Consider the following 13,053-nt stretch of genomic DNA (forward strand, 5'->3'; position numbering starts at 1 on the left):
GAGGAAGCAAGTGGGAAGAGGAGGAGGATGTTTAAAGAAAATTTTAGATTAATCTGAACTTACAAAGAATAAATCTAGAGTCTGCTAGCTCCATGTGGCTTGATAAAGAACTTAGATAAAGCCTATAGACTTCCATAGGGATTCCAAAATTTATCAAGTCTTGTGGCCTGTTAAGGTACTAGAGGATCCAAACTAGTACTGAGAAAATGGTTTTTACAGTTCGTTCTGAGTGTAGGCGCCACAGAGAGGAGAATAAAGAGCAGATAGCCTGGGGAAACAGGAGCTGAAGTAAAAAGTGAGGTAAACTCAGTATTGAGAGACAGGAAAACGAGGGGCTTAAGGTCGTCAGGGCAATACATCACCATGGTTGAGATTTTCCTTCCTTCGTTCAGAACAGGGATGGGACGCCTTGGAGGCATGAGCATGCCTGGGGGTCATGCTAGAGTATCCTCGTCATTCACTGTCGGGCACCCAGCTCTAAAGAAGTCTATCTCATAGGACAAACGGCACACACTTCTTAAACCATGGCATCCAACTTGAGCACACAGTGGTGCCAGGTTTTGCTAACCTGTTGTGCCCGTTTATAAAACAGAAATACCCAGCAGATGCCTCAAGCCTTCTGGAGAATGTTTTCTGGAGAATTCCTAGTTAAAGATCTACTGAAGACTTAGTCCGTTGTCCAATCAAATTCCATGGAAAATAAAAAATAACCCCCACAGAAGTAATTGAACAGGCAGAAGTGCTATAGGAAACACCGAGAACTTGCTTCTAAAAATAATTCCCAAAGGAGGCAGTGACGAAGCTAACCACAGCAGGATAAACTGTTACCCAAGCAAAGGCAAGGCTAGGTGTGTGGGTGGGAACAACCGGTATATTAAGGCCCACACATAATAATTTTAGATCAGGGTTAATGAAGCGGCAGTCGCTGTATAACCAGCTCCCTAGGGCCTGCTGGCAATGTTATCCCTGGGAGGCCAATAACCTGGAAACGCTCAAGTAAGGCACAGAAGAGTCTTTTGAAGCTAATGTTGAAATTTTACACATTGTAACTTAGTGCATACAATGAACATTTCCTTCTGCTACAAAGCATACATTGACTTAGTCCAGAAGCAGTACATAAAGGGTGATACAGTCGGTCCAGAAGCAAATATAATGTTTTCTTTTTTCTTGCAGTAGGCATCCTAACACATACTATGCAGAATTTTGCTGCCACCCAAATCTACTTTTACTGTCTTAGATCAATAAGTTATGTCTATTACTGTCTTAGCACACAATACTGCTAGAGATTAATAACCACAACAAAGCATTTTTCCCCAAAGAAGGGTAAAAGTTAGAAATATTGTTATCTATGTATCTAGAGATAGGACAGTTTGTGTTGATGTATCCCAGTTTATTCTTTCTCTCCCTTCCTTCCCCCTCCCACATGGGGATGCGGGTCTTGACAAGACATTTAAAATTCAGTATATCCTTCTGCTATATGCACATACAACCCACAGGAACATCCAGTGTATTTTCAAAACCAGGAAATGTTTAATCTTGCTATTCCACTTCTGAACATCAATTGTCAAAAAAAGAAAAAAAAATCACATGAAAGAAGATGTTTTCAGCATCCAGGCAGTTAGTGGGTATTTATAATAGTTGAAGGTGGACAACTGCAAGCCTGGGAATGGGAAATGATTAAGCGGCATATTATAATCCCACATGACATGTTATTCCACATGACGAATACAGCACAGAGAGTAGCAAGCCCAAGATGCGAGGGGGATGAGACAGGTTAGCAGAAAGTTCCGTAGACTATTACGGTGTTATGAAGATGCAAGTTGCAGTTATTATTGTAAAATTAATTATAAATAGTCTATGAACAAAAATGATTGGTTATGAGGGCTCAGAAAAAAAACATCACATCCTATTTGTCTTGCTGACCAGAGAACCGGGAAGATGCTGTGAGACAGTGGGAAAACAGGGCCCTGTATATCTGAAAGGTTTAAAATAGGAGTGGATCGAGTCACCTTGGGTCATCATGACATCTTTTTTTATTTTGGACTTTCATTCTAACTTTAAACGGTATTTGAATTTTTGCCTGAGACAACATGTGAGACGTCCTGAGTCTAGTTAGAAGTGTTATTTATAAGGTGGCCGGATTTGTGGGCGGTGTCTTAAGACATCCTCTGAATGGTGAGCGGGGTCATAGCAAAGAGAGAGAGACCAGGATGAGAGGATGCTGTGAGGAAACGCAGCCAGCTCCCTTTTCCAGAGCAAAAGCAACCTTCCCTGCCTTCTGTGCCCAGCCTTAGTAGCTGAAAGAGGGGGAGGGGTGAGTACCCTACACTGATCTGGTTTGTGGAATAGAGAGTAAAATCAGTGACTGCGACAAAATCCCGAAGCCACAGCCAAGTGTAGAGCAGCTGCCAAGGCAGAGATTTTCCTTCTCAAAACGCAGAAAATTAATTGCTAGCACTGATGAATATTCAACAGGGATCTACTGTCTAAAGATATCTCAGTAACAGGGTTGGGAAAGCAAGCATTTTCCTGATACAAAAATGCTTCATGCAAAACACCAGACAAGCAGGACACTGGCATCGTCTAACTGCCATGCATCTAATTTTGAACAGCAGAAACTCACATACCCTTCCTCAGCAGCCACATCTGTAAAATGGGGCAAAATGCCATCTCTGGCTCTAACTATTCATTTGTCAACAGGACTCTCTAGTGTCTTGCATGAATTCTACCAGGCTGAGAGTTAGTGAAGGGTAGAGCAAGGGCTGCCAGGGTGACCCGGTGGGCACAGCACACCCATGGTTGATGAGAATCTGGCCTTACTTCAAGCTTCACTTTTAACTATATGGCAAAGGAGTAAAATCAAATCCTGAAACCGGACCATTGATTTTCTTGGCTGTTACTCTCCTTCTCCAGATTTTCACAGCCTTGGAAGGCAGATACAAGCAATGCTTGTGTTTTATTGGGTCTAATTACAGGGTAAATGAAACAAGAGACTAATATGTTGTTCTTTCTTAACTTTTCATCTTTTCTTTTTGTTGTTTGTGAGACAGCGTTTCCTGGCTGTCCTGGAACTCACCTCATAGACCAGGCTGGCCTTGAACTCACAGGGGTTCAACTGCCTCTGTCTCCTGAGTGCTGGGATTAAAGGTGTGAGCCTCCACCGCCTGGCTTCTAGCCTTCCATCTTTAAGGCTGCTCTTAAAAAGGGACAGGCTGTCTTTCTTTTAGTTGTTTGTTAAGGCAACGTGTATAAGAGTCACATGTGACTTGCCCGACTTACTCAGCATCCCCATATGCCACAGACAAGAACACTTCCACCCAAAAAGGGAAGAGAATTTGTAATGACTTTTCCAGTACTGAGCAGTGTGGCAGACTGAGCGATGACACCCAAGGAGGTCCACAATTCCTAATCACCGGAGTTTGTGAACATGCCACTCTACATGGCCATAGGCACTTCAAATACGTCTATGAAAAGAGATGAACTTGGGCTGTTTGTTGTCTGGTACCAGAGTAGTCACAGGGGTCCCTCTAAGAAGGACACAGGGATGTTGGAATGACAGGAATGATGGTGGAAACAGCAGCCAGAGTGATGTCCTTGCTGGATTAGTGCTCTGTGCCAGGAATGCTGAGGGTCTCCAAATGCTGGAAAGGGCAAGGAGTGGCTGCCCCCCTTGAGCTCCAGAAGGAACACAGACCCGAGTTTAGTTTCAAAGACTGGTTTTCAGACTTTTGACTTCCAACATTCCACACTTTAGGTGTCATAAGCCACTGTTTTTGGTAACAGAAGACAAATCTAAATGTGACCCTGGAAAACCCACCGTTTCTAAAGCAGAAGTCATAGTGAGTTTGCAGTCCAGGTAAGAAGACACTAAATATTCAGAACAACAGCCTGCCCACCATTAGATTCACCGCATGAGGAAGCTTAACCTTCCAATCAGATTCTTCGCAATCTCCATGAAGTATTTCCTTCAACAGCTCTTAACTGTGAGATTCATCAGTGTGGCTGAAGGCAAACCAGCATTTTGAAAAGCCAGCATATTCACTATATTCACGGAAATTTGCTTTTGGAGAACCAGCCACGCTCTCCACAGGTGACTTAGCAAAGTGGCTAAGAGCGGCAAGAGACAGGTCAGAAGCCTCAGTAGGGAAGAAGGCTCACACAGGGCTGCAGAGAGGCAGGCGATGTGCAGCTGCCAGAGTGGGCCTAACTGAGAACTTAAATACCCAACACCCTGGTCCTTTGTGGGTAGATTGGGCAAGATAAAGAGCATCAGGAAACTGGGCATGAGGGGCAACTGCCTATAATCCCAGCGTTTGGGAGATGGAAACAAAAGGAGGAGAAATTCAAGGCCAGCCTAGGCTTCATGAAGCCATTTCAAAACACAAAACAGAAGAGCACAGGGACTGTGTGAAACCCCTCTGGGGAAGGGCACTTTCCAGAACTTCCTAGAATGAAATCTGGGGATAGAATCAGTCTTAAGCCTATCCATAAGTGTAAAAGAAACCAACATAAGTTTCAAAACCAACTCAGATACCAAGTCACCTACAAGGCACAACTCAAACAAACAAACAAACAAACAAAAAACTCTGATTGGGAGTTAGAGCATCTGAGTTCTCATTTCTTCATTAGTTGTTTGTGCTACACCAGATGAATGAATTGTTATCTCTTAAGTTTGATTTCTTTGTCTTAAAAAATGTATATGACAGCTTTTTACCATATCTGTTTTGAAGATTAGAATAAAGCACAGGTTCAAAGAATCAGCACCCATTGGAAACAATAAATGTCAGCAATTGCAGCTAACTTTCCTTCCCAGCATCCTTCAGGTTGTGCTTTTCCAACGTATTCCCACAGCGGCTGCTCTAGTTTCTTTGCTGTGGTAAACATCATGGCCAAAAGCAGCTTGGGAAGCACAGGCTTATTTTACTTTACAGGTTAGAGTCTACTGTTGAGAGAAACCAACTCAGGAACTCAAGGTAGGATCTTGAAGCAAAACAAAAATGGAGAAGCATCACTTCTTGGTTTGCTCCCGCTGACTTGCTCAGTTGGCTTTCCTATGAAACCCAGGTCCATCGGCCTAGGGATCGTGTTGCCCACAGTGGATTGGGCCTTCCTACATCAACTAACAATTTAGAAATGCCTCACAGATATGGTCACAGACCAGTGTGATTAAGGTAACTTCTGAGTTGAGGTTTCTTCTTCCCGGGTGACTTAAGGTTTGTGCCACGTTGAGAGCTGAAACTGTAACAGTAGGCAATGTATATCTCTGTCTTCATTTCACCTTATTAAAATTACAGGTAATGGGGGAGGAGGTAGGATAGGGGTATCATGAGTTCAAGGCCAGCCTGGATTACATAGTGAGACCCTGCAATAAATAAATAAATAAATAAAATTATAGACTTCAAAGGCAGAGGCAGTTTCGTTCATTGTTTTATGCTTAGTGTCTAGCACAGTGCGGCTGTTCGGGGGGTTCTTTTTTCCGAGATGTTTATAAACTGATCCAACTTGTGAGTTGAGGATCTGAGTCACCAGGCATCATCTGCAACTCCAGGATTTTTTCTTTACAACTGTGACCCATTAGTTGATAAAATAAAACGAATCACAATCAGCATTGATTTTCTAAAGTAATAACACAGGATATATCTAAGTATAAAGTAAGGTCAGGTATTGTCACATGGAAATTGGCGAGTGTGTTTGGTTGCATTGTAAATGTGTTTCATATTGTGGGTTTGGGCTTATTAATAGTGCGGTGTCCAAAGGGGACACGGTGAAAAAAACACTTTACCTCGCTAGTCATCAAGACATCAGAAAATGCTGATTGCCGCCAACGTGGATAGCCACAAAAACTAAGCTGTGGTGCTAAAGTTGGGGCAACCATAACCTAGGAGACATAAGTAAGACAGACTTCATAAGTGCAGGCATGGTTCTTGGTCTGTTGCCCATCACATTCATACATTCAGTTTGTGACTTGTGAGACCTTGACACAATTACTTTGTGTGTGTGTGCATAATTGTGTGTGTGTGCATAATTGTGTGTGTGTGAATGCACATATATGTGTATATATATGTGTATATCAGAAGACAGTTTGGGGTGTCATTCTCCAAGTGCTATACACACACACACACACACACACACACACACACACACACACTGAGAGCAGGTCTTTTACTGGTCTATATATTGTTCCAAAGGTCATACGTAGCTGGTTTGCCTTTTTTTTTTTTTTTTTTTTTGGTAGGTCCTGGAGAAAATTCTCAGGTTCTTATCCTTGCAAGGCTAGTACTTCCTTTTTTGTCTGAGTTGTCTCCCTAGCTCCACAGTGACTTTTTTTTTAAGATGTGAGAAACACTGACAGAAGACAACAGTCCCTGATACACTCACTCTCCTCCCCATCAGGTACTCCTGACCTTTGCCTGAATACAGCCAGGCTCAGTAATCTTCCCGGATTGGGCAGCCCAACGTCTCAAGGGTGTTTCCTGCCGTGGAACCATACCTTGCCTCTTTGAAACTTGCTCCCTCCATCAGTTGTTCCTCCTTTTAGAAGATTCTGAACTCATTTAATCCCCTACCACCAACTGCTCGTCAGATCTTTGAAGAGTGCTGGCCTACCCTCCCTCTCTCCAGACTTAAGAGTCCCAGGTCTCTTGGCCAACCCTCAAAGCATGGCTTTGAGCCCCACCCTGTCTGTTGTCTGCACTCCTCTTTAAAATCCCATGAGGCCCCAAACAGACAATAAAGGATGATTGACCTTCCACACGGAGAAAGTTCACTTCCTCCATCAACGCACCCTGTGTGCAATTCATCCTTTCTTCAAAATTCACCGTACACTGTTCACTCTGTTGAGATGAACAATCAACTGAAAAACCCCATTTTCTGCATGATTACTGTTGAACCCCAATTCATTTTCTGTGTTTGTAGTTTTCACTTGTCTCAGGAGTCAGAACAGTCTTGTAGCCCCATGCCAATACCTCCAAAGCTAAAGTCTGGTGATAAAGAACCTCTCTGGGTCCGGGTGGTGGTGGCACAGGCCTTTAATCCCAGCACTCAGGAGGCAGAGGCAGAGGCAGGTGGATCTCCGTGAGTTCGAGGCCAACCTGGTCTACAAGAGCGAGTCCCAAGACAGCTAGGACTATTACACAGAAAAATCCTGTCTCGAAAAACAAAAACAAACAAGCAAAAAACTTATCTGGAATACAGTCCTAACAAACCCAGAGACTCCTCGGGGGGGGGGGGGGGGGAACACCAAAACAACAACAAAACACAAAACCCTAACAGGGTCTCTAATCCTTATCAGTCACTTGAAGGAGCTCCATTTTAAAGAATGTTTAGAGAATGATGGGATGTGGAGAAAACAGTATTCCACCACCGTCCCCGCAAACTGACCTACCCCAGACCCGCCCTGGCCTATGCCTGGGCAGTGGAGGATGCCCAGACCCTTTTCCTTCCCTTGCCCACAGTGAGCTCAGACCGGAGGCTCTGGAGATGAGCCATACCGGCCTCCTTGGGTTGCTGGCATGTGGCTAGGGCAGGGCGAGGTGGATGGAGGTAGAAAACGTGGCAGCTTTAAGAACGAACCCGACACGTTAAAAGTACCGGAAACTAAAGGTGTCCTGGGGGAAGCCTCCTGGAGTCTCTCCAGTCTCTAGAAAAAAACCCTTCCGATTCAGGAAAAGATAAGAAGACTCAGGGCTGCAGAAAAACTTCCAGGCAACCCCGGGCGGTTTTGACGTCAGGAGTAGGTGGAAAGGAGAGTCACCGAGCTAGGGACGTGCCAGAGAACAGAGCGCGTGCTGGAGACTGGGAAAGGTGGCCTGGGAACCAGGGTGGCGATCGGACAGAAAAGGGAGCTTTCGCAATCGGACAGAAAAGAGAGCTTTCAGAAGCCTCTAATGGTGAGGGGCGGCAGGGGAGGGAACAGGGCAGGGACCCCAAGTCCACAGGCGGCGATGGAGAAGCCGCTCCCTACCTGGCCCACGTCTGCTCCATGTTGCAGGCGCTCTCCTCGCTCTCGGGGCGCCGCTCACCCGGGGGTGGCCACAGCCCGGGAAGATACCAAGCCTTGCCCAGGAGTCTCCAGCGCAAAAAGCCTGAGTCTCTTCCTCCTCCCCAGCTCCTCTTGGCGCCGGCGCCGGCAGAGGACAGAGATCTGCTCTCTGCTTTTTGGAGAAAGAGAGCAGATCGGCCGCGGCCGCGCCCTCGGCTAACGGTGCGCCCGGCACAAGGCAGGGACTGTTCTCGGGAGATGGCTGGACGCTGCTGCTGCAGCCGAGCCCAGGCCGCGGGCACACTCGCTCCCAGGCTGAGACGCGACTGGCTGGCACGAGCTGATCTGCACCAGCTGAGCTGTCAACCGCGAGTGAGCGGAGGCGGGGCTCCCTGCAACCCAGGACCCGCCCAGGTGACACGCCGAGGCACACACCCTCCGGCCTCTACCGCCTCTCTTGCTGACTCGGAGGAATGATGGCCTCAGAAGTAGCCTTCGATGACCCTCGTCCTACCTTCTGTTCCCTCTCTCATCCAAGTGAGAGGCTTTGGACAAAACCAGCCAACTGACTTCAAGGGAGCACCTTGGAAAAGGCGGTCTTCCCCTGCGCTGCGTCACCCACCCACAGGTAACCTCCGAGCCAGAGATGGAGTCTAGGAAGGAAATTCAGGTGTGCCTACCAGAGCGGCAAAGGGCACAGGTGATTTGAGATGTGAGAAATGAGACATGTTTTAGCTTCACCAGCCATCTACGGGTAGAAACTTGTCCAGGAAGCAACCCTCCTAACCAAACCGTGCAGCTCTTAATAAACCCCCCGGTTTTGCACTATTCTGCCTCCTTGCTTTTTAGTTCCCACAGCAACCGGGCCCTACCAGAAGTTCCCAGGATGCAGAGGACTCCTGAACATCCTAGAAGGCTCCGAACGCCTTCAGAGACTTCAGAGGGATCTCCAGGATGTGGACTCTCTACCGTGGTTGTTCTGAGATCACAGGGAAAGCCGTTGCTTCCAAGGAGGGGGCTGCCCAGACCCTGTGCGTCTACATAGGTACCAATGTTTAAACAGACAGACATTCTGTAATTAGAGAGCTTGCCTCCTGGAGCTCCCTTTTAACTCTGAAATAAACCTTTTTATTAAGCCACACGATCACTGTTATCATTAGCTTTACCGTTGGCCTTTTAATTTCAAAAAGCTTTATAACACCTGTATTTGGTGATGTCAATTTAGTTTGAGGATGGCACATTTGAGAATAAGAAGGATCCACTTTGCTCAGGCTCTGCTAAGGCCACTAGCATGGCCCAGAGCTATGCTCTCCAAATTTCCAAAGATAGATGGACAAGGCTTTTCTAGAAGGAATCCATTCTTTCAGGAAGTCCTGCAATTAGACTCAGGGGAGACAGCCGGCATAAGTGAAGCTGGTAGAACTGCCAAGAGCCAGTACTGTGGCAGGAAATTGCCCACACCTCCAGGGTCTTGGATTAGGTCTCATCACCAATAGGAAGCCTGGAAGGGAAGGACCTCGTAACATACGCTGGGGTTCAGAAGAGCTGTTTAAAAATGCTCTAGTCTAGAATCTCCCCATCCCAACGCTCAGTTTGCAGCAAAAACCACACTGCTCTTGAGATTAGACTCTTTTCTCCCCTTCTGTTCATTTAAAATGTTACCAGGAGGAGACAAAATTAAGGTTCAGTTTGACACTAGACAAGACCCACAAGCCACCTGTCTTGAAAAGAATCTACTGTTGCCTTGTGGGAGGGGCAGGGAGCTCAGGTTTCCATCCCTCCTAACAAAGTTGATACTATATTTAGTTGTGTCTGAAATCAAATTATGGGCTGTTGAGTTGTGGAGAGAGATTCTGTCTACAGCCAGGCATGCACTGCTTCAGCAGAGAGACACACTAGCTAGGTGAACGGTGGCCTCCAGGAAGCCAGACTGAACAAATAGGCTTGTGTGTTTTTGAAAGGGCTTCTTTTCAGCTACCACAAAAATGTATAACATATTTATTGCCGACCATTCAGAAGTTGCAGAAAACTATGTAGAAAATAAAATAACTCTTAACACCTAGTGATAGTCGATGTTTGAAGCTTATGAATCTCTTCCTGGTCTTTTAAAAATGAACTTTCAATGCAAGTATAAGCGCACTTACACACATAAATGTTTTCGTGAGGAAAGAGACTTATTTGGCGTCTAAACACTGTCATATGTATGGTTAAACACAATTTTTTCTTAAATTTCAAAAGGAAAGCACTTGTCTAAATAGCACAAATCCAGCAGAAATGCTTATGTTTCTCCAGGTTTCTTTCTTTCCTTTTTTTTTTTTTTTAGATTTATTTATTTATTTATACAGTACTCTGCCTGTAGGCCAGAAGAGGGCACCAGATTTCATTATAGGTGGTTGTGAGCCACCATGTGGTTGCTGGGAATTGAACTCAGGACCTCTGAAAGAGCAGGCAGTGCTCTTAACCACTGAGCTATCTCTCCAGCCCCTCCAGGTTTCTTTTAGTCATGTTTGGTTGGTGCATATTTATATAGCTGTAATTACAGCTTAGATCTACATAGTCAATCTCCCCTTTCCGCTTGTTAGATATTTGTTCATGTTTTCAGGAACTGCTCATATTTATACTCCAATGATTATGCTATATTTTAATATATGCTTTAATAGATCAAAATCAGAACCTACTTAATAATTTATTTTGTCGAATAGCATGCCATTTCTAATATTAGTGTCAAATAATACTTTAGTGAACTTTTTTCTGCCTCTATTCTGTTATTCTCTAATTTTGCTGTATTTTGAATGTATAGATCCCTCTTATATTGGAACATAAAGAGTGGACCTAAGAAGTAAGGTCTTCAGGAAATAATTAAGGCATGAGTGTTATATTCTCAAGAACTGGATTGGTGTTCTTATAAAAAGAGGTTAAAGAAAGTGCCCTGGTCTCTTTTGCCCTCTGTCTCGCTCACCATGTCAGGATATAGCCTGTGTTCTGTCAGAAGGACATACAAAATAGGGACCCTCTTGACAGCAGAGAGCCAGTCCTCAGCACACAATGAATCTTAACCAGTTTCCAAAACTGTGAAAAACACAGTTCTATTATTATAAATGATGAAGTCTAAGGTGTTTTGTTATAACAACAGGAACAGACAAAGACAAATTATTTTTTGAGATAACCCCATAATACTTTGGGGGTAAAATGACCCCAACTTTGTTATCTTACATAGCAGTAAGATTTATCATTAATCTTATATAACAGAGAAATAATGTGATAGTTATAAGACAGTTTGGGTCTCCGTTACTACTTAGTATATATAATCTAATGGCATCTCTTTTCCTTTACATTTATTATAATGCTAATTAATAAGCCTACTTATTAATTAATTAATCAACCAACCAACCAATCAATTAAGCTTACTTGGGAAGCATTATCCAGTCTACAGGACATCCCTCTGAGGTGAGTCACTGTAGTCAATCATCTTCCTGCTGAAACAGTGTGGCTTAGCACAGACCTCAGGGCTCTGGTGTCTGCAGACTTCACACTCAGGGACCTGTGGCTGAAGGGTAAGTAGTTGGGTTGACTGTGGGCTGTCTGCTCCACAGACCACTTGTTCTGGGACCCACATGGAAGAAACAGCATCTGCCTGAGGAACATTCGTCTCTGGCAATGTGAGGCAGAGAGAGTTGATTGACACTCATGATGTCCCTTACGTCTCCGCTCAGAACTGGCACACCGTTCCTTCTGCCATATTCCACAAGATAAGTCAGATGGTTAAGCCCAAAGTCATTAGTGGAGAAATCCCACAGTCTCTGCACAGAGTGCAGGAGTAGAGGGTAGGTATCTGTGTGACTCTAATATACCCTGCTGGTCACTATATGGAGTGGTCCCACAATTTTTGTCAATTTTTCCCCCAAGAGATACAGGCTAGCTTTTACCGTTCCTCAACCCCATTTAAAATTAACTGTGGAATTTAGTAAAGGAGACATCACTCGCTTTGGCCTTTGAAATATGAGGGGCACTCATCGTTTCTAAGTCGAGTGTAGATGCTAAGAATCAGAATATAATTAGCCTTAGCTGTTTTCCACCGCCGTATTAATATTGGAAGAGCAATTGTGCTGAGCCAAGGTTTCCACGAGCCCAGACCTCTGAGGGACTGCAATGGTGGGGGCCTCTCTGCTGACCTACATTGAAATAAGGTGAAAATACATCACAAAAAAATAAGTTCCTGGAGGGCTGGAGTTGACTCTGGGATTAAGAGCCCTTGTTCCTCTTGCAGAGGACCCAAGTTCAATTCCTAACACCCACATGGCGGCTCACAACAGTCAGTAACTCTAGTCCCAGAGTATCTAACTCCCTTCTCTGGTCTCACATGCTGCACAGATATATGCGCTGGCAAAACACTCATGCACATAAAATAACTAAATAAATAGATCTAATTTTTCAATAAATTTTTTTTAAAAAATAAGTATTTAAGTTACTGAGATTTGGGGACTTTGCTACCGCAGAGCCTGGCCTGTTATGATAACTCTATCACTCCCATTTTGAGGCTGAGATCAATTTGTCAGTATTGCACAGGGTCCTTATTATAAACCTGCTCCAAGTTTTCTGTATGAGAGCAGAGGTAAACTGTATTGATGATGCTGACTGATTCAGCCAGGTACGGTGCTCTTCCCTGGGTGCATAGCTTAGCTGGCTGAACTGACTTTAACCCTTTCCAATCATTTCCAAGCACCCAGTGGTACCTTCCCTTCCCTTCAGTTTGGTCCTGACTTTCATCCCTCCATCTTGACTTTGTGTGAAGGGAACTAATGATCTTTTTTGTTTGTTTGTTTTTCGAGACAGGGTTTCTCTGCAGCTTTAGAGCCTGTCCTGGAGCTAGCTCTTGTAGACCAGGCTGGTCTCGAACTCACAGAGATCCGCCTGCCTCTGCCTCCCGAGTGCTGGGATTAAAGGTGTGCGCCACCACTGCCCGGCGGAACTAATGATCTTAATGCGGATGGCTGTGTGACTTTGTTGTAATAATAAAATAGCTACGTCTAATGTACTGTATCGGGCTTTCTTCTAAACTAGCTTCTCTCGTA

General features: G+C 44.7%; 1 protein-coding gene and 1 long non-coding RNA gene across 4 annotated transcripts in view; one reads left to right on the forward strand and one right to left on the reverse strand.

The window, feature by feature from the left end:
* LOC119800732 (myomegalin-like) overlaps positions 1-8,345 on the reverse strand; it is a 184,366-nt gene extending 176,021 nt beyond the window's left edge. For all 3 annotated transcript variants that reach the window (XM_038310930.1, XM_038310929.1, XM_038310932.1), the window contains exon 1: positions 7,964-8,345. In XM_038310930.1, the coding sequence (XP_038166858.1) occupies positions 7,964-7,983 (20 nt within the window). In that variant the 5' untranslated portion in view covers positions 7,984-8,345. The remainder of the gene's footprint in view (positions 1-7,963) is intronic.
* On the forward strand, positions 7,790-9,122 carry LOC119800733. The gene is made up of 3 exons (XR_005283081.1): positions 7,790-7,889; positions 8,108-8,609; positions 8,831-9,122. It is a non-coding gene; the product is annotated as an uncharacterized LOC119800733 (long non-coding RNA).
* The last annotated feature ends 3,931 nt before the right edge of the window (positions 9,123-13,053 follow it).

The sequence above is a fragment of the Arvicola amphibius genome, chromosome 14 (assembly GCF_903992535.2).
Source record: "Arvicola amphibius chromosome 14, mArvAmp1.2, whole genome shotgun sequence".
Classification (NCBI taxonomy): domain Eukaryota; kingdom Metazoa; phylum Chordata; class Mammalia; order Rodentia; family Cricetidae; genus Arvicola; species Arvicola amphibius.